Source organism: Delphinapterus leucas, chromosome 6 (assembly GCF_059928025.1).
Source record: "Delphinapterus leucas isolate spDelLeu-1000000601 "Yukka" chromosome 6, BTC_Dleu_Yukka2, whole genome shotgun sequence".
Classification (NCBI taxonomy): Eukaryota; Metazoa; Chordata; class Mammalia; order Artiodactyla; family Monodontidae; genus Delphinapterus; species Delphinapterus leucas.
In genome coordinates this window covers 105,548,599-105,568,823 of record NC_143134.1, presented here as the reverse complement: position 1 = coordinate 105,568,823, position 20,225 = coordinate 105,548,599, and the positions used below count along the sequence as shown (strand labels likewise).

The window sequence follows — 20,225 nt, the reverse complement described above, 5'->3', positions numbered from 1 at the left end:
CTTCTGGAAAGCACTGGGCTGAGGACCTGCCACTGCCCCTCCAAACTTCATCCCCCCTGGGTGCTCTCCACACGCACAGCCCAGGGCTCCAGTTTGCAGACGCTGAGCTTCTCTGCCACCACGGGGCCTGGGCCTCCCTGAAATCTGGGTCTTCTCTGATCGAGGCTTCTGAACAGGGTCCTCCTTCAGCTCTGCCTTTCAGTTGCAGGTGTGACCTTGGACAAGTCACTTCTCTTTGCTTAGCCTCAGTTTTCCCATCTGCCAAGTGGGAATAATGACCCTAGCCTCAACTGCTAGAGAGCCCCAGGATTGCCTCCAGGGGCATGACCATCTCCTGAAGGCCCTTTTTAAGGACACGTGTCATTTCTGCAGAGCAGTGAGGAACCCCTGGTTTCCTTCAAGGAGGCAGTTAGAACGAGGCCATGCTGATTGTAGCAGTGGGGTTTCCTCACCCCTTCTTTATTCTTGCCCACAGCATCCCAAGTAAAGAAAAAAGGGACTTGGAGAATCCCTTTGTTTATTTTGCCTTTGTGTGTGTGTGGCGGGGGCGGGGGGTGTTTGGGAAGGGGGTTTGCTGTGCCCACTCCATCCCTAATATTTATTTGATGTATTTTTCTTTTTGCCTTTTGCCCACCCTTCCTCCCCAGGAGCGGCTGCTGTGGCTTATAGACCTGATGGAGGTACCGTCCTTCCTGCCAAGTGGGGCTGTGGGAGTGCCTTAGCTGGGGCAGAGGCAGGGGGCTGTGGTCCTTCCCCCCACCTCCTTACACCCGCACCCAGCCCTGGTGGGGAGCTGGGCTTCTTCGGGGTGCTGTCTCTCCTGTTTGCCAGTTCATCAGGTTTTTCAGGCTCTGGAGTGAGAATGCCCTCTGTTCAAATCCCAGCTCTGCCACTTCCTTGCTGTGTGACCTCAAGAAGTAGTTTCACCTCTCTGAGCTCAGTTTTATAAAATGAGGATGATAATTTCTGTGCCGTGGAGCTGTTGAGAGACCTCTCGGCCTTCGCGTATGCCACACAATCTGTCTGGAGTGTTCTCCTTCCCACGTCACATGGCCTGGCTAGCTCCTGTGTGTGCTTCAGCCCTTAGCTCACATGCCACCTCTTCCAAGCAGACTTCCCTGATCCTCTCAAGGAGGGTGACTTTGAGCCTCTGGCTCCTTCAGCCCCTTGGGCTTCTTGCTGTTATGGCTCTTGTGTCATTATATTCCAATAATTTGTACAAGACTGGCTGGTTACCCGCCTTGACTGTGGGCTGCTTGAGGGCAACAACTGTGTCTGGAGTTACCATCAAATCCCTAGTGCTCAGCATAGAGCCTGGTCCATATTAATAATTTGGGCCTTTATAATAGTGGCTGGCATTTGTCAAGCATCTCCATGACACTATGATAATGCTTTCCAACTGTATCTTCTTTGACCCGCCCAGTGACTAGGCGTGGCAAGTACTGCTATGATCCTCATTTTACAAAGAAAACAGGCTTAGAGAGAAGTGACTTGTTCAAGATTGCTCAGCTAGTGAACAGTGGAATGTGGATTCAAACCCAGGCCTGCTTACGTCTGAGCTGGTGCTGTTAACACTGCAGTCTGGTTGTGATTCTTCCCTGAAGCAGCTCACCAGATGCTTGCTAGGCATTATCTATCTATCTATCTATCTATCTATCTATCTATCTATCTATCTATCTATCTACCTATCTATCTCCTCTCTCCCTCTTTCTCTTCCTTCTGTTCTGTTACCAAATATCAATTGAGTGATTGCTATGTGCTATATCCAGTTCTAGGTGCTGGGAATACAGTGGTGAAAGAAATACAAAGAAATTCTTTCCATTATGGAATTTAGGGTAGAGCAGGAATGACAGACTAAACCACATAAATAACTGAAATGCACGGTATGTTACGTGGTAAAAAGTGCTAAGGAGAAAAATGAAACAGGAAAGGGGACTTGGGGAAGGTGTGGCATGGTCAGGAGGTGACGCCTGCGTAAGATCTGGAAAAGGTGAGGAAGATGGCCCTGCCCACAGCTGGGGAAGAGTGTTTCCAGCAGAGGGAACAGCGAATGTAAAGGCCCTAAGGTGGGAGCAGGTCTGGAGTGTCTGAGCAAAGTCCGGAAGCCATGAGGCTGGAGCAGTAAGCAAGGGGAAGGGCAGTGGTGGATTATGTGCTGAGGACTTTGACCGCGTCTGAGTGAGATGGGAGCCGTTGGCAGGTTAGAGCAGGGGCTGCCATGATCTGACTTAGTTCACCAGGATGCCGCTGATTGTTGAGAACAGATGGGGATGGGTTTGAACCAAGAACAGGTTCATTCCCAGGAAGGGCCTGGGGAGGTCGTGCAGCCTGAGCTGCTAAGAGACGTGATGACGGGCTCTGCAGGCGCCAGCTCTTCCTGCTGCCTGGTCAGTCCTGGCCTCAGTGTCTCCTGGGAACACCCTCCCTCCACACCCACAGCAGGTCTCAGACTGGACACCCCATGCTGCCTGCATGCGGAGCCAAGGACAGAAACCTCCTCCTGGAAGCCCCTCTATGCAGGAATGCAGGGCACCAGGCCCATCCTGGGAGTCAGGAGCCCACACCCTTCCTCCTCTCTGCCCCCACCACGCAGTGCACCCTCAGGAAAGCCCCTCACTCACCGTCAGCCTCAGTCTCCCCATCTGTACGATGCAGGCAGACCCCCAAGTCTCCTCCAACTCTGAGAGTCCTCTTGTCAGGAGATTCTGGAAAATATTCCAGGGGAGGCACGGCAAGGAATGGCAGCCCTGTGTTCCCACCATTTATCTGTGTATTTGAACAAGGGCTGCATCATTCCTCCTGAGAGAGAGCTTAAAATAATATTAATTCATTTGCTGCTAAGTGCCAGGCACTGGTCTGCAACACCACCATGTATTAGTGAGCTTTTGCTGCAGGGATGCTGAGTAACAAACATGCCCCACAATCTGGATGGACAACAACCAAAAACATTTCTTGCTCATGGCCAAAATCCCTTCCCTCGTGGAGCACGCGTGCTTTTCACATCTCCATTAAAATGTCCGCCACGTTGCTTTAACCTCTGCCTGAGTGTCTTCCCCAGGACACAGGGGAAGCTGGTGGGGTCAGACAGGGACCTCATTTTTCTCCTGTCTGTGTCCCCACTGCCAGCCCAGGGCTTGGCACAGAGCAGAGTTCAAGGAAATGTGAAGCAGAAACCGAAATGAAACCTCATTCCCTGGCCACCCAGGATCATCTTCTAACGTTCCAGCCTCCTGGACAGTTACCTCCCACATCGTAGGAAAATGTCCTCTGCTCTGGCGTTCAGACGGGCAAGCGGGCAGGCAGCTGGCTCTTGTGACCCACATGCCGCAGACGGATGCCCCGTTTCCATTTAACCCAAATTCCCTAGATCGTGCTGCATGGTTATCAATCCCAGGTTAAACGTGGCTCATTCTGCAGCCATTTTCCCTCAAACCAGACACAATCGATCAAAGGAAATCAGATGCAGCCTTCCCCCTTCAACAAATTGTGTTTATTTTCCATTTGTCTAATAGAGAGTCAGCCCTGAGAATTTTTGGCTGCCTCCAAACGGTATCATTCCCCTCCCATAAAGATGTCGGCCAGGAGAGCTGCGTGAAAGAAGAAAGGCCTGCCCGACGTTTCTTGAATTCCTCATCTAGTGTGAGCAGGCCTGTGGCAGAGGGGCTTAAGTGCACAAGCTCTGGAATCCCACACACCAGGGTTGGCTCTCCCAACTAGTAGCCCTGTCACCTTGGGCAGGCGACTTAAGCTTTTGGAGCCTCAGTTTCTGCATCTGTACAGTGGGCTGATAAGGCCGCCTATCTACAGGTTGTTGTGGAGATTGAGTGAGAGTAGGGGTGGACTTACAGGTGTGGACTATATAGGAGCCCATTCTGTTGATACTCTAAAGGCTGGCAAAGGGCACTGCAGAGGAAAAGGGGCTGAAAGGCCAAAGCCAGCCTTGTACCCATGGAGCAGATGCTACTGAGGTCGGGGTGGCAGTGGAACTTGCCCTGGCCTTACCCACAGCCCTCTTCCTCCTGGATTTGAGAGGTTTTGCACTCTAGGCCTCTCATGTACCTGGAAAGGGGGTCCCCAGGCTTGCTAAAGGGTGCTGGAGGTGGCGCCCCTGCCTCTAAAGGCCATTGCCGTCTCCCCTGCGGTAAGGTGAGAAGGGGTTGCAGGGCGTGGCTGTCAGCACTTGGCAGTGTCAGCCTCCTCCCCATGGCCTCCTTGCCTTCCTCTTCATCCGGGGCCAAAAGAGGGCGGAGGCGCTCAGGCCTGTGTCAGACACCTACAGCTGCAGAGACCCCTGGCTGTCAAGGCAGCTCTTTCCAGAAACAGGGAGCAAATGATGAGAGGTACACATCCCACCTGCTGCATCTGCCTCTGGTCCAACCCGGGTGAGTTTAGGAGTCCTCTTCTGGGCAAGTTCTTCCCTAGCGGGGGAGCAGGAAGGAGCCCATCTATTTATTCAGTCATTCTGCCGCTCCTTGTTTATGTGGCAAGCATTCGCTCAGCACCTCCCGCATGCAGGCTCTGAGCGGGGCACTGGTAGCCGGGAACAAGGGACAACAGCGCCCACCCTCATGAAGCTTAGCAAGGGCAGTGAGGACGGCAGCCTCGAATCAAATCATCTCCATAATTCACACTTTGATAAGTGGGTCGGAGGGTGGTGCGAGAGCATAGAACCATAGTTTCACCGGAGGCACTAGTGACCCTCAGGGCGGCTGCAGCTTCGCCTCAGCCGGTGTCTGAAATAAGGACCATTCCTCCTAGTGCTTTGAGGAGCATTCTCCTCCCTGTGTGGGGACTTGTGAGTGCTGGAAGCTGTTTCCACCAAATAGAACGAAGTCCATGGAGGTCAGAGCCTGCTGGAACATGACCAGCCCCTGCTCCCCTCAGGGCCCAGGTTTGCCCGGCTATAACCTAGGAGAGCTGGACTAAACACTGACGTAGGACTGTAGGGTGGGGGGGGGCTTCACCTTTTCTGTGCCGCGGACCCTTCTGGCAAGCTGGCAAAGCCCTGGGACCTGCTCTCAGGGTAACAGTTTTAAATGTTTAAAACGGAAACACACAGGATTACAAAGGAAACAAATCAGATGATGAAATGCCTTTTTCAAATATGGAAACAAATGGTAAAACGTGTGCTTCTTTATCATCACGCCCAGTACCAAGGTCTGACAGCAGGTCGGCAACAGCTGTAATTGTCAGGCCGTGATGAGCATAAATGGGACTTCGCAGCCTCCGCCACGTGCTACGAAAGATCCGTGACAGTGTCACAGGCGCTGCTGATTCTGCTGGGCTGTGTTGCCTCCGTTCATAAGGGAAGGAGACGCTACATTTCGGTTAGAGGTTAATGAAAATAAAAGATGCAGGGTTTTCCCCCAGCCAGGTTCACCGGCTTCTGACTCCTTCCTGGAGCCCTGCTTTCCAGTGCCTGTCCTACGGGCTCTTCTGTCCCTGACCTGGAGATTCTGGGTCACCCTCTCTGTCCACTGAATGACGTCCTTTTCCTAAGACCATTGGGAGGGAGATGCATGGAGGCAGAAGGAAGCACGGGCTGTGCTGGGACAAGGCAGTAACACCCGCCTCTCGGGAGGGCTTTGTGCACCATCTTCCCGGGGGCTTTTCTGCTTCTGTGGTTTGGTGGCCAAACATGGTAGCAGGAGTGGACAAGCTGCTAAAAGGCCCAGTGCCAGTTCCCATGGCCTCAGCCTCGCCAGCGAGTGCAGGTTCCAGCCCTCTGTGTTGAGGATTGTTTCTCTCGCTGTCCTATCCTTTGCCCTCCCCTCCAGCTTCCAGACTTCCACCCAAGCCCCGGCTCGGAGAGGCTGGGACTGCAGGATCTGTCTCCACCAGCACGGCCATCACCCCAGGGTCTGGCCACTTGATCCTTTTGGACCCCCAGACCTGTCCCCTTCACTCTGGGCAGCCCCCTGCCCCCCAGGAACACCAGGACTTTCTGGCTCTACCGGCTGCGACAAGCTCCTCTTCCCCAGCTCTGGAGAGGCTACCACCTCTTGCTGTTCTCTCAAGTTCCCTTCCTCTTTCTCCCCTTGCTCTCCTCTTCTTGGTCTTTTCTCCCCAGCCTTCTCCCTTCTCTTTTTCCCTCTTATTCTCACTCCTCCCTCTCTAGTTTCTGTCTCTCCCGCTGTCCTCTTCCTCTCAGCAGCCTCCACTGCCGACCTTCCAGAAGCCTTTATGACTCTGTGCCTCAGTTTGCCCATTGACAGAAAGGGGAGGGCACTCCCAGCCTCAGGCCGCTGGTGCATTCTGGGGTGGAGGTGGGGGGAGCCTGTAGTCCAGACATCAGAGTAAAGAAGCAAGAAGAATGAAGCACTGAAAATAGCACCTTTATGTAAGAGCCCTCCCATTGTAATGAGAGGGTGGGGGCAGAGGAGACCCGGAACTGGGCTGTAGAGAGGGGAGGGGAGAGAGGGGAGAGAAAGAGGGGAGGGGAGGGCTTCATTTTGCTGAGGTGGCACCCAGGCCACGCACGGCCTTACGGCCTCCCTGTCCAGGATCACGAGTCCATCTGGCAGAGGCAAGCACAGGTGATTGCCCCTTATGATTTCATTTCATTTTCTCCCCACAGTTCCCTCAAACCAGTCCCTGGGGTATCTGAGCCCTGACTGGGCAAACTCAGATGAAAAGGAGTTCTCTTTGAAAGGAAGGGGATTTTCTGAACCGCCACAGATTTGAGGAGGAAGGAGACGGGGGAGCAAGGGCAGCAGGTCTTCAGGGCATCCTGGCTCTCATGGGAAGTAGTCTGGATAACAGACTCAGACCTTGAATAGGGTTCAGCTTCCTGCTCTGTCCTTGCTGTGTGACCTTGGGCAGGTGGCCTCCCCTCTCTGAGCCTCAGTCACCTCAGCTGTAGAATTGATGAAGAGTCCCACCCGGCAGGATTAATTGAGCCGCCAGGTTTACACCCTTAGCTAGTCTCTGGCCTCAGTGGGTGCGGGAGGAGGGCAGCCCAAGCAGCTGGGGCTGAGGGGAGTGGGGAGGAGGCTAGGACGCACGGGCTCCATCGTGAGCTCCAACCTTGATCCTCCTCGAAGGCTGTTCCAGGAGCGTTTCTGCTGACGCATCCCCCGCGTTCTTAGCCTGCTGTCTGCATCTATTTCAGATGCACAGGGAACATGGCTCGGGGACTCGGGGCTCCTGAGCGTCTGGATTCAGCAGATGGAGGCTGGCAGGGCTGGGCTCCAGCCCGTCTGCCGTTTGCTCCACTTCAGGCCTTCCTCCCAGGGCCGGATGTCTGTCCCTGATCCACTCTCACCCTCCCACCTCTCCATCCCTCCTTCCATCTTGGCTCCAGGATGCCACTAACAGCAGGGAATGACTGAGGCCAGGGGCCAGCGATGGCTGCTTCCTCTCTTGTTTCAGAGAGGGTCCTCCTGGGGCCCTTTGACGGGCTTTGGGGTCACCCTGACGTGGGTTAGAAAACTGATCTGCTGTAGAATGGCCCTATGGCCTTGGACAAGTCACTGCCTTCTCTGAGCTTAAGTGTAAAAGACGTGAGCGGGGACAGTCGGAGTGCTTGCCTTGCAGGGTCGTTGGGAGAATCAATGAGATCATGTAAGGAAAACATCCAGCAGGGGTCTGGCATGCAGTAGGCCCTCCACAGTTTGGAGTTCTCCGATGTCCTCTCTAAGAGAAAGTCACGCCCTCCCTGTAGCGCTCGGCAAAACATGCTTGAGTTGCCAGGGTCGGGACCCTTCCTTGCCCCCTCCCATGGGCCCTATTACAACACCAGCCCCATCAGTGATCCCGAACAAGAGTTTGTGGGCAGCTCCTTCATGCCTGGCCCTCTGCTGGGTGTTGGGGACACAGTGGCCTGCTCACATTTTACCCCCATGAGCTTTCCTCATAAGTCAAGGCTGCCTGATAAATGCTTGTTGATCAACTAAATGAATATTCAAAGCTCCTGATGTGCCAGAACAGGACAGAATCCCATGGCTTCTGTCCAACCGTGGACTGTCATCTAAGCCCCCAGGGTGCCTACAAGGTGAATTTGGGGGGCAGGTGGCAGTGGCTAGCTACATTTGAGGTGATGGAGGCCCCTCTCGTCTTTGGTGTAGGCACCTTCCAGGTCCATGACCCCCTTGGGGCCTCCTGCTGAGGCCAAGGCAGTAACTGCCGAGTCTTGGGAAGTCACTGCACGTAACCTGCCTCGCCATTCACCTTCATCGTACATGGTCTGTGTCGCCCAGCTGGACCGTTTCCTGGGAGCACTGGACTCATTACGCTTTTGGAGGAGGGGGGCGGTATGTGAAAGGATTACTGCTTCTTTCCATCAGGGTGCTGACATGGGCCAGGGCACGTTGTGTAGCCATTTGGTTCCTAGGGCAGATTTGCAAGATTCCAGGCTTCTGATAACCTCCCCTCTTATACTGTGCCAGGCTCTGTTCTGAGCATCTTTCAGGTGTCAATGCATCAGCTCCATGAGGGAGGAACTGCTGTTTACCCATGTTAAAGATGAGGACACTGAGGCACACAGCAGTTCAGTGGTTTGCCCAGCGTCACTCACCTGTGAGTAGCAGAGCTGGGTGCGACCTCCGAAAAGCCAGAACCACTAATCAGTGTGCGAAAGAGCAGCCTCCCCTCCTCAAGGATCCCCCCATCCTTGCATCACCGAAGCTGTCGGGGCGTCTTCCCGTGAGGTGGTGCGCGGGAGACAGTGCTGGAGAGAGCGGGAGAGGTCAGGAAGCTGAGGTTTGCACGTAAGCCTCAGCTTTGTTGATAAAACAAGGCAGTTGTCCTGGCCTGACGTTGCCCCAGAGGCTTCACGGGACCAGATGAGGAGCCCTGGGTGAGAAAGGCTCAGGGCCGGGTGGGCGGGGCATCTTGTAGGTTGGTGGATTCCCATGGCTGACCACGTGCCCTGTGCCCACCCAGAATGTTCAAGGCTTCAGGAGGCTCATTTGAGATGGGGGTCAGCGTGGAGTGACTTGGTAGCCTCTGCCCTAGGGGTATGGGGTCAGGGGGCTCCTCCCACCCACCTGCTGCCTTCACCCTCATTCAAGCCACCGTTACTGCTCTCCGTGACCTACCGTAGCCACCTTGCTCAATTCTTTGCCTGCTCGGGCCTCCTCCCTGTGACAGCCAGGGTCACTGATTAATTCATTCACCCATTGATTCATTCGCGGATTAATTTGCTTAGTAAATATTTACCAAGCAGCCACCATCCTGAACACTGAGGATAGAGTAGGGACTAGGTAGTCACAAGTCCTGCCTTTGAGGAGTTATCCTAGGGGGGAGACAAACAATAAGCAAATCAATAGTATCCGATCAGGTGGTGATAAATCTTATACAGGAAAACAAAGCAGGGTCAAGGGTTAGACAGAGGTGGTATGGGGGCGTTGGAGAGGGGCGCTGTTTGAAAACAGGGCTGGTCAGGGAAGGCCTCACTAAGGTCAGAACTAAACAAAGTGAGAGGGTGAGCCAGGAGTGTAGTGCAGGCAGAGCAGTGAGTGCAAAGGCCCTGAGGCAGGAACCATCCCATCCTGTTGGAAGAGGAGCAAGAAAGGGCCCAGTCACCAGGCACAGTGAAGGCAGAGTTTGGAATTTCCTCTGCGTAAAATGGAAAGACCCTGGAGGGATTATGTGCTGGGGAGAGACACTGTCTGATTTACCTTTCAAGATTACATCATGGCTGCTGGGTGAAGAATAGTGATCAGTGCAAAGGAGGAAAATAAAGCAGGGCAGGGGTGGGGGTTGTGATTTTAGGTGGGGTTGTCAGCATGGACCTTTCTGAGGAGGTGGTATTTGAGTAAGGTCTTGAAGGAGGTGAGCAAACAGATCACGCCTTGTGGGTAGTCCTGGGGAAGCATGTTCCAGACAGAAGGAACAGCCAGTATAAAATGTAAAGGCCCTGACATGCCTGCATGGCTCTAGCGTGGCTGGAGAGGAAGTAAGCAAAGGGGATCTTCTTAGGAGGCAAACCTGACCACATCTCCATGGTGACCCGCTGCCCTCAGGCTTAGGTCTAAGCAGCTCTTGACTCATGTGGAACCACCCGAAGATTCTCAAGCATCCTCTATCCTTCCTGCTTAATGCACACCCCTCCCTCTGAAACACCCATCATTCCTTCCTTTGCCCAGCTTTAAGCCGTGCTCGCTCCTTCAGGAAGCCTTCCCGGATGACCCCTCCTCACCCTGTGCAATCTCCTCCTTGCTTATTTGTGTCCACCCCACTCTCTCTAAGCTATTGAAGGCAGGGGCGGTGTCTCACGTCCTCTGTGTCCCCAGGCCCTCGGTCTGGAGCACTGAGACTGCTCAGTATCGGTCGCTGAACTTGAGAGTTGAGCCGGGTGATGGTCGAGGAGGCTCCTTGCCATCCTGGGCCCGGTGAGGTGGAGAGAAGTGGCTCTGCTGATCCCTCAGGAGCCCAGCTTAGAGAGGAGCACTGCTGGGCGTCCCGGGGTAGCTGGAGATGGCAGCTCAGTGTCACCTGAGGGAACGTTAGGCTTCCGGTGAGGCAGGAAAGGAAGAAATGAGCATCTTTGCAAAATAAGCTCCATTGAAACCGTAACCCTCTCCCCCTTCCCCCACAGCACAAAGCCATTAAAAGAGAGAGAGACTTTCCCCATCCGCCTCTCATCTGCATCTTGCCACTTTCACACCTCCCTGGGATCCTGACGGGAGCAGTGGAGACAGAACCCTTGGGTTTTGGAGGCATTGACAGTGTTGAGCACAGGCTGAGCTACAGGAAATCCCAGTCCAGGCCAGAGCCATGCCACAGCATGCGCAGGTAGTTCAGGAGAGGCCTGGAAAGTCTCCAAGAAATTGACATCCTTGAAATTGATTTCCAAATGAAATCGACATTAATTTTAATGTGTAAAGTAAATTCCCACGGAGCGGGGCAGGTCAGGAGGAACTTAAACCACAGCACAAAGTTGTCTCAGGGCATGTAGGTTTGGTGTCCTAGAGAGCAAAGTGGTTTTTCCCTCTCAGTTTGTATTTGCTCACATGGTTTTCTTTTCTGTTCTAGAACACTCTGGACCTGGAGGAGACTGGGGAGGCCGTCCAGGGCAATATGAACACCCTCTCAGACGTTTCCCTGGTAAGACCCTCTCTGGCCCTTTCATTGTGTTTTGCCCTCCCGGGTGTGCCTGAGACCCTGGGGGCTGGCTCCCTGGTGAAAGCCACAGGGAGGAGACAGAGGCCCTCAGCTGTGAGCTCTCAGCTAGTTCCGGGGGTTTTAGGCAGGGCTGTCAGGCTATTTGACTTTGGTGTTACTTTTGATGTGTTATCTGAACGTTGTCATAGCAAGTACTGAAGCATGAAGTGTGTGGCGAGAGCTCCTCAAGGAGGCCCTGTGATTGCACTGGAAAAGGGAGTTAAACGTGACCTCATGCCCACGCGCGCGCACCAGCAGTCTGGGTAGCGTTGCCTTGTGATCTGACCCACGTAACTCTTGAATGTCCTGGGCTTTGGAGCCAGACTGCCTGGGCTAAAATCCCACCCTCTGCCACTGACTGTGTGACTTTGGGCAAGTTTCTTAACTTCTCTGTGCCTCGGTTTTCCCATCTGTAAAAATGGGGGTAATAATAGTGTACTACCCCATAAGTTTGTGGCAAGGAGTAAATTAATTAAAATAAGTAAAGAATTTGGAACAGTGCCCACAAGGCCATCAGAGCTGTGCCAGTTTTGGATGCTGGCATAGGGAGGGGAGCATAGTGATGACAGGATCTGCCACTCACCAAGCACCTGCCGGGTCACAGTCCCCTTGCTAATGCATTACACACTCTGCTCCTCACCCCCGCCACGACTCTGCTGGGTAGGTGCAGTTTTCCCCGTTGCCCAGAGGTGCACTCAGAGAGGTGCTGTGTCTTGCCCAGGGCCACACAGCACCCCAGCCCACGTCTGTCCACCTTCTACCCACTCTCTCCCATCAGTCCTGTCACACCTCCTGTCTCCAGAAGCTATGATAATCCCTTAAAAAGAAAAGCCAAAGAAAGGCCTTTTTTGTTTTCCATCTCTGCATCCTGCATCTAATTAAGTCCCGTGCCCTGTGACAAGCCCTGGCTAATGCCAAGAACGTCAGTTCCCAAAGGTAATGATGCCATCCCCAGAGACGCCCGCCAAGATCCCGATGCCTATCAGCTGCTGAGATGCAGGGAGAAGTTTTCCACTCGGGTGTTGCATTATTCAGAGCAGCGTGGCCAAGAGCTGATAGAGCAGGGACGGAATTGCAGCCAGGGCCTGGTGCACTGGGGCGCTCAGGTCTCCCCGCTAACAGGCACGATGGGCTCTGACTCCTACTCCTGTTGGGTCTTTTGGCAGGATGATGTCAAGTCCACCTCCAAGGGACTGCCTAGCTACAAGCCACCGCCTCCCCCATCACCTTTGCCCCAAGGCCACGACCACCTGATCACCCAGACGAGGAAGCCAGGCAGAGAGGACCTCCAGCCGCCTTCCTCCGCGTCTTCCCACGCAGGCATCGTCTTCTCTGCTCCGCGGAACCGCAGCCCGCCGGCGGGCACCTCCCCCGCCCCAGAGGCCTCCTCAGCACAGGACTCGCCCTCCTCCCCCATCTACGCCTCCATCTCCCCGGCCAACCCCGGCTCCAAGAGGCCGCTGGACGCCCATCTGGCCCTGGTCAACCAGCACCCCATTGGCCCCTTCCCGCGGGTCCAGTCACCCCCTCACCTGAAAAACCCCCCTGCAGAGGCCACGCTGGCGGGGGGCAGCCTTCCACCACCCTCCCCCTCCGGCCACCCAGACCAGACGGGCACGAACCAGCACTTTGTCATGGTGGAGGTGCACCGCCCAGACAGCGAGCCCGACGTGAATGAAGTGAGGGCGCTGCCCCAGACACGCAGTGAGTACCGCAGACCCTGGCGGGCTGGGCTCAGGGTGCTGCTGTGTCATCTTAGGGGCTCCCTGTTCCCCCTACGTTGACCTGCCCATCAACACAGCCAAGGTGGGACCAGATGCTCACCCAGTGAGGGGCCTTCGAGCCCAGGCCTGCCCCCTCAGGGTCAGGGGGGCCAAGGAACAGGGTCCCGAGCCCAAGCCCACACTGAGGGGCTTTGGAGGCAGAGGCGGGAATGTGAGTCCCCACTCTGCCATTACTGGCTGTGTGACTGTGGACCGGCTGCCATGCTTTCCCATCGGGGACTGGAGATAACAGTGACAGTCCTGCCAGGTGGCTGTGAGGGTCCGGCTCCTCCTCCAGGGGCCCCAGACCTGGTCATCCTGCACTCACCTACAAGTCTCCCCAAGAAGACTGAGCCTGTTCAAGGCAGGGGTGGCTTCTGTGATCTCTGTCCCCCAGTGCCAGGCACAGAGCAGGTGCTGGGGGACAGGTGGACATTGAAATTGCAGTCTCTGGACCCCTGGAGGTCTCCTGACCTGGGGCTGCAGAGTCAGAGTGCGGGCTCGACCTTCCAGACACCTGGGAGGCCAGCCCAAGGCCGCATGCCCTGAGCTTCCAGAGGTTGTCCAGCTGGGGCGGTGGCAGGAATGGCAGAGCTGGCTTTCCGCTCGGTAAGGCTGAGCCCTCCACAGGCCCTGGACCCCCTCCCTCCTAGTGAGTTGGGTACGTTTTGTTGGATTCTGCTGCCATCTTGTGGTGAAGGTGATGTGCGGGGCAGCCTTGGCCAGGGAAGGTGGCCAGCCAGGTCAGGGGACGTTTACTGAGCACCTGCTGTATGCAAGCAGCGGGCAGACTAGGATGCAGAATGCGGGGTCCCTGCATTCAGTAGGTCACTGACGGAAGGCAGCTAAGGGAAGAGCAGGCAGGATGCGGTGAGAGAAACCTGAGCTATCATAGATGGATCACTCTAGACCTGGCACTGAGCCGGACACACATGATAATAAAGCTAACAGGTGTACAGCACTCTCTGTGTGCCAGAAACACTGTTCTAGGGACGCTGCCGATATTAGTAACTCATCTAATCCTCCCAACAGCTCTGTGAGGCTGGACTGTTATTATCCCCATTTTACAGATGAAGAAACTGAGACACAGAATGTAATTGTGGAGCCAGGCAATCTAGCATAAGCCTGTTCTCTTGGCTGCTTCACCCAACACATCGTGTCTATTAGTCTTTATGATAACCCCATGGGATAGGCATCGCCGCTCCTGGGTTAGAACAAGAACATGGAGGCTCAGAGAGGCTGTGTAACTCACCCAGGATTGCACAGCTGGTCAGAGAGGATTCAAACCCCACCTGTCAGACTCCAGAGTGTCTCAATCTCAGGGGCCAAGCTGTTACACACATAGTGAAGCGGCTTCGGTTTGACTGTTAAACCAGAGGGCGTGTGCCCATCACTCAGCCCAGGCCAGGTGGGGTCAGCAGGGGCACAGACCAAGCATGGCAGACCTTCCTTTTTTTTCCTGAGAAGCTTGGAATTTAATTTTTGTGTGAAATCTCCTAATTCGAATGTGTTGGCCCTTCATTAAAAGTTGACAACACTGTGAGAGTTAAAAGAAACAAAACAAAAGAAAGCAAAGCAAAGCCCGTATCTGTGGGCTGGGTTTGCCTCCTAAGCTCTGTTTTAATCATTATGCCAGGGGCAGTCAAAGCGGACGTCCTGGAAGTGGTGGCCTTGGGGCCAGGCCCAGTTGGAAGGGCAGGTCTCAGTAGGTGGGAGGGTGGCAGGGAGTCTCTGCCCAGAGAATCCCCAGCCTTCCAGCCTGCCGCTCAGCCTCCAGGAAGCCCTCACCAGCCCCAGCTGTAAAGCATGCCTCTCCTCCTGTCCGCACTCCCAGCAGCCTCCACACTGTCCCAGCTCTCGGACAGCGGGCAGACCCTGAGTGAGGACAGTGGCGTGGACGCCGGCGAGGCAGAAGCCAGCGCCCCGGGCCGAGGCAGACAGGTGGTGTCCGCCAAGAGTAGGAGTAGCAAGGAGACGCCTCGGAACGAGAGAACCACCGAGGGGGCCGCCAAACCGGTGAGCGAGGAGCCGGGGGTGCAGAGGGGGAGGGGGAGGCCGGCCCCAGGTGAAGAACAGGACGTCCTGAGCAGGGTTCAACTTGACTAGTGACCACAGGGGAGGTAGTGAGTCCCCCGTCACTGGAGGGGGGATGTGGGTGTCTGGAAAGACCGCTGTATTCAGAGTCTGAAGGCCCTCCCTTGGCCACTGACACAGACAAGCCACGTGCTCAAGGTGGGTCTCAAGGATCTTCAAGCTCAGTTCTGACATGATGTGGTGGCGAGGCAGTCAGGCTGCGTTCAAGTCCTGGCGTCACTCCCAGGTGGCCTTGGGCCAGCCCCTTAAGCTCCCGAGCCTCAGAATTAGGGAGCTGAGAACCCCAAGTGCTGCACTTAGTGCGAGCGCACTGCAGGCTCCCGACACGGGGCTGGAGTCTGCACCCTGCTGACCCAGAGGCCTGTCACGGCTGGTCCAGCCCCCAGGCCAGGCCTGTCCACCCAGGAGGCCTGTCACTGGTTTCCTTTCTCACACCTGCAGCCCGGACTCCTGGAGCCCACCTCCACCCTGGTCCGCGTGAAGAAAAGTGCAGCCACCCTGGGCATCGCCATCGAGGGCGGCGCCAACACCCGCCAGCCCCTGCCTAGGATCGTCACGATTCAGGTACGTCCCCACGGACCTGCCTGACCGTGTTTCCCTACCTCTGAAGGTCCCCCTCTCAGCATCCCCAGGGGTTTGCCATGCCCAGAGATGCCCCAGCACCCAAGGGCAGACCCAGGCTCATACCGCCTTTGCTCTCGCTGAGCCACAGTTTTCCTAATCAGGGCAGCGGACACCAGATTGTGGCTACCTGGTTGGCGGTGGCAGGCCTACCCTGGTGGGTGGTCAAGGCCAGGCTGGCCTAGCCCTCAGGCACCCCATGTGCTCATGCGCTGTGTCTCACTCCTGCAGCGAGGCGGCTCAGCCCACAACTGCGGGCAGCTCAAGGTGGGCCACGTGATCCTGGAAGTGAACGGGGTGACGCTTCGGGGCAAGGAGCATCGCGAGGCCGCGCGCATCATCGCAGAGGCCTTCAAGAGCAAGGAGCGTGACTACATCGACTTTCTGGTCACCGAGTTCAATGTGATGCTCTAGGGGCCAAGGCCCGAGGGCCTCCCACCGCTGCCCAGCCCCTGGCCCTGGTCCTTCCTCCCTCCTGGCACTATTGAGCTCCTTCAGGGGCCGGGGCTGCATGGCCAGGGTAGCAGGAAGACATCCCTCCACTCCTTCCTGGCCCACTGGACCAGAACTGGGAAAAAACAGCTGGGCAAGGCAAACAGAAGGTCAGGTCGGGGTCTGGTGCAATGCCCAGTACACAGTAAGCACTCAGTATAAGCATGAGACCTCAGGAAGGGAAGAAACTAAGGGGAAGGGCAGAGCGCCTGTGTCTTCACCTGAGGCCTCCCAGGGCCTGGAACTCTGGGTTGCGTGGAGGCCCTGCTGCTCCCCGGCCAGCTAGGACCTGGCCCATCCCCAGATGCCCGAGCTTTTGTCTGGAGTGAAGTGACATGAGAATCCGTAGACGCAGCCCCCAGCCAGGGCAGCATCTTGCAGGACCTTCAGTGCCACAAATAAGTATCGAGCACCCCCCTATTCACACCCCGTTCCTCCTAGCTCCTCATTCTCCATAGTATTTATTATTTATTTCCATCCCACACCCCTGCGTACCCCAGGACCCCAGCTTCCCACCACACCCCTAGCCTATCCCAGAGGCCTTGCAGGTGACCAGCGTCGTCAGTGTATTTATATACAGAGCTTATGACTTTAATTTTTCAATAAAGAGATCTGAACAAGATTAGGACCCAGTGTGCTATGTGGCCTGTCTGTGTGGCTGGCGTTTTGAGTGCTTGACGTGGAGAGGGGATGGTAGGACAGATGGAGGCACCCAGAATATCACATTTTCCCTGCCCCCCCTCGGCTCAATCTGGGTCATACAGCAGGTACGCAGGGGCACTGGAGCCACAGCCACATCTTTGGAACACCGTCCTTGAAGGTGATTTACAGATATTTTTAGCTCAAAATGCCAGGTATATATAGTTGTTAAACTGTAACGCTGTAGCCCTGAAACTGACATAGTAATATTTTAAGCGCACATTTATGTTACGAGGCAGAATGCGCAATGTGCATGGATGTTTGAAAGCACAGAGAGGTGGCCTATCTTAGGGCGGGTCCCAGAAACTGACTCTGAGATGGTGATGTGTGTGCCTGCGATTCATTAAGGAAGTGTGGTGGAGAGTCCAGTATAGCAATGGGGGAATCAGAAGGGAACGTGAAGAAGCCAAGCAGGATGTGATTACAGGCAAAGTCCTGGGAGGACAGTGGCAGCCTGATCCCACGGGGGACACTGGAGTGTAAGCTTGGCCTAGAGTTGTCCCCACTCAGGGCAAGGGGACAGGGCTTTCAAGTTGTCAGTCTTTGGACAAGGTCTGGGGGGAGAGGGGTGAGGCAGTGAATTCCCAATCACTTCCCACCCTCTATCTGTGCAGACCAAGCTGGTCCAGGAGCCAAGGGCAGTGGGTGTTAGAAGCAAAAACCCATGGAGGGAGCGGGGAGGGGAGGGGGCCAAAAAATGGTCTGCTACACAGCCCCGCTGCCAGCCCCAGTGCCCATTTCCTTCACCCCAGTCTTTCTGTGGTGCAAGAACACTTTGAGAAGCCCTGCTTTGTCCAGCCCTGTGTCCAGGGATCTGCCAGAAGTGGGTTGGGGGCAGTCGATTCCCCAGACTTGTACCACATCTGGCTCTTAGCTGCTCCTGTCCCCTCCCCAGCTTAAGGAGACCACCTGAGGCCAGAGCCCTGGATTCCGCTGGACCTCTAAAGCAGCCAGTATCCCCCAAAGCCCCAGCCCCTCCCATGGGACTCTGTATGCTCCCCTCCAGCCCTCGTACCCCTGCAGGGAATAACCCTCATCTGGCTGCAAGAGGGCTTTGTCAGGCCCCAGATCTCCTGGCATCAGACTCCAACTCCTGTGCGGTCACGGGCAGGTGATTTCACCTTTCTAAACCCTAGTTCCCAATGTAGAAAATGGGCGTGGTTGGCTGAGTAATGGCTCCCATATCCAGATTCCTGTTGCGTGTGAGTGTTACCTAGATGGCAAAGGGAGATGTGATTAAGGCATTTAGACGGGGAGGTTATCCTGGATTATCTGGTGGGCTCGATGTAATCACAAGGGTCCTTATCAGAGGAAGGCAGAGGGAGATTTGGCACAGCAGAGGAAAAGGTGTTGTGATGATGGAAGCAGAGGTTGGAGGGATGCAGTTCAAAGATGGAGGAAGGGACCATGAGCCCAGGAATACAGGTGGCCATTTATAAAGAAGCTGAAAAAGGCGAGGAAATGGATTCTCCCCGAGCCTGCGGATGGAACCTGCCCTGCCAACACCTCGACTTTAGCAAGGTGAAACTGATTTGGGGCTTCAGACCTCTCTTTGTAAGAACAAATTATTGTTGTTTTAAACCATGAACTGGTGGCAATCTGTTACAGTAGCCACAGGAAATAAATACAATGGGGATACTGCTACTTGCTTCTGGTGGAGGCTGGGATGCTGTGTGTGGGCCCAGACTCCAGGCTTGGAGTCAGCCCCAGGGAGACGATTGCAGTTGGGATGCTGGTGAACAAAGGAGCCATCTGACCTTATAAACACCACATCTTTTCCAGGCCCAAGTCCTTGTGCATCTGTTCTGAATCAAGAGGTTTTCGTCTATTACTGACTTGCTGTGTCAATTTCAGGCCAGTTACTGGCCTGCCCTATGAACTCGTGACTTCCGGTGTCTTATACCAGCCATCTCCCCACTCCATCCAACCCCAGGGGTCAGGGAGCTCCCGGGCAGCTGCTGCCCACCGTTCCAAGTTTGTCCTCTGAAAAAAGGACAAGAATGAGTTTCTGGAAGTGTTGGTTCTGAAATTCCTGGGTCTGACTCTGGGGCTGTAGGCCATTGGGTATGAGGGTTCCCCTCCCAGAACTTTAAGCTTAAAAAAATTCCTTTGCAAGTGGGCTTAGAAAGGCCAAGTTACTTGCCCCAAGTTGCATACCTTATGAGTGATAGTGGACAAATTTGGACCCACAGCTACCTGAGGTTCACAACGTGAAGCCCCAAGATAAGCATGTGTCCTGTCCTGTTGCCTTTGAAGGGACCTAAAACAATGCCCTAAGGCAGCTTGGATATTGGGAGAGGGAGGGGCCTCTGGCCACAACATCTTTACTCATAATGCTGGAGCTGGGGGCAGGCGGAAGGTATGACTAGACGGTTTCAGGGTCTGCAGCTAGATGGAGAAGACAGAAGAGGGCAAGTTTTCGGTTTGCAATAGGGCCTGCCCAAGCAAGTGCTGAGTTGGCCTTCAAATCACTTGGCACCCTCTCTGCTTGGAAGAAAGCAGGGTGAGGGATGGAGTAGACCACTGCGAGGATCGCAAGGACAGAGAACAAGGCACACCTCAGAGAGTCCATACCTCAGAGTCTGACATTTGGACTCAAATTCTACATCTACCACTTCCTGGCTGTGTGATCTTGGGCAAGTCACTTAACTTCTCTGAGCCTCAGATTTCTCATCATTTTTTTTATCACCATATTTATTTATCTATTTTAATTTTTTTAATTGAAGTATAGTTGATTTACAATGTTGTGATAGTTTCAGGTGTACAGCAAAGTGCTTCAGTTATGTAAACATATATATATATATATATATATATATATATATACTCTTTTTCAGATTCTTTCTTATTACAAGATTGAATATAGTTCCCTGTGCTATACAGTAGGTCCTTGTTATTTTATAGAGTGGTGTGTATCTGTTACTCCCAAACTCCTAATTTATCCCTCCCCCCACTTTCCTCTTTGGTAACCATAAATTTGTTTTCAATGTCTATGAGTCTATTTCTGTTTTGTAAATAAGTTCATTTGTATCATTTTTTGTAATTGGAGTAAAATTGCTTTACAATGTTGTGTTAGTTTCTGCTGTACAATGAAGTGAATCAGCTATATGTGTACATATATCCCCCCCTCTTGGACCTCTTTCCCCCACTTCCCCCCAATCTAGGTCATCACAGAGCACCAAGCTGAGCTCCCTGTGCTATACAGCAAGTTCCCACTAGCTATCTATTTTACACACGGTAGCGTATTTATGTCAAACCTAATCTCCCAATTCGTCCCACCCTCCCCTTCCCCACCACGAGTCCACATGTCCGTTCTCTACGTCTATGTCGCTATTCCTGCCCTACAAATAGGTTCATCTGTACCATTTTTCTAGATTCCACATATATGTGTTAATATACGATATTTATTTTTCTCTTTCTGGTTTACTTCACTCTGTATGACAGACTCTAGGT

General features: G+C 54.2%; 1 protein-coding gene across 4 annotated transcripts in view; it reads left to right on the top strand.

The window, feature by feature from the left end:
- The window catches only part of WHRN (whirlin), an 88,528-nt gene extending 71,812 nt beyond the window's left edge, over nucleotides 1-16,716 (top strand). Inside the window, exons 8-13 of one of the 4 annotated variants that reach the window (XM_022578936.2) lie at nucleotides 648-680; nucleotides 10,978-11,049; nucleotides 12,273-12,810; nucleotides 14,707-14,885; nucleotides 15,405-15,527; nucleotides 15,816-16,716. In XM_022578936.2, coding sequence (XP_022434644.1) covers nucleotides 648-680; nucleotides 10,978-11,049; nucleotides 12,273-12,810; nucleotides 14,707-14,885; nucleotides 15,405-15,527; nucleotides 15,816-15,998 — 1,128 coding nt within the window. In that variant the 3' untranslated portion in view covers nucleotides 15,999-16,716. Of the gene's footprint in view, nucleotides 1-647; nucleotides 681-10,977; nucleotides 11,050-12,272; nucleotides 12,811-14,703; nucleotides 14,886-15,404; nucleotides 15,528-15,815 lie in introns of all 4 variants that reach the window. The other 3 variants (XM_022578935.2, XM_022578938.2, XM_022578937.2) reach the window with 3 other exon arrangements.
- Nucleotides 16,717-20,225: the final 3,509 nt, after the last annotated feature.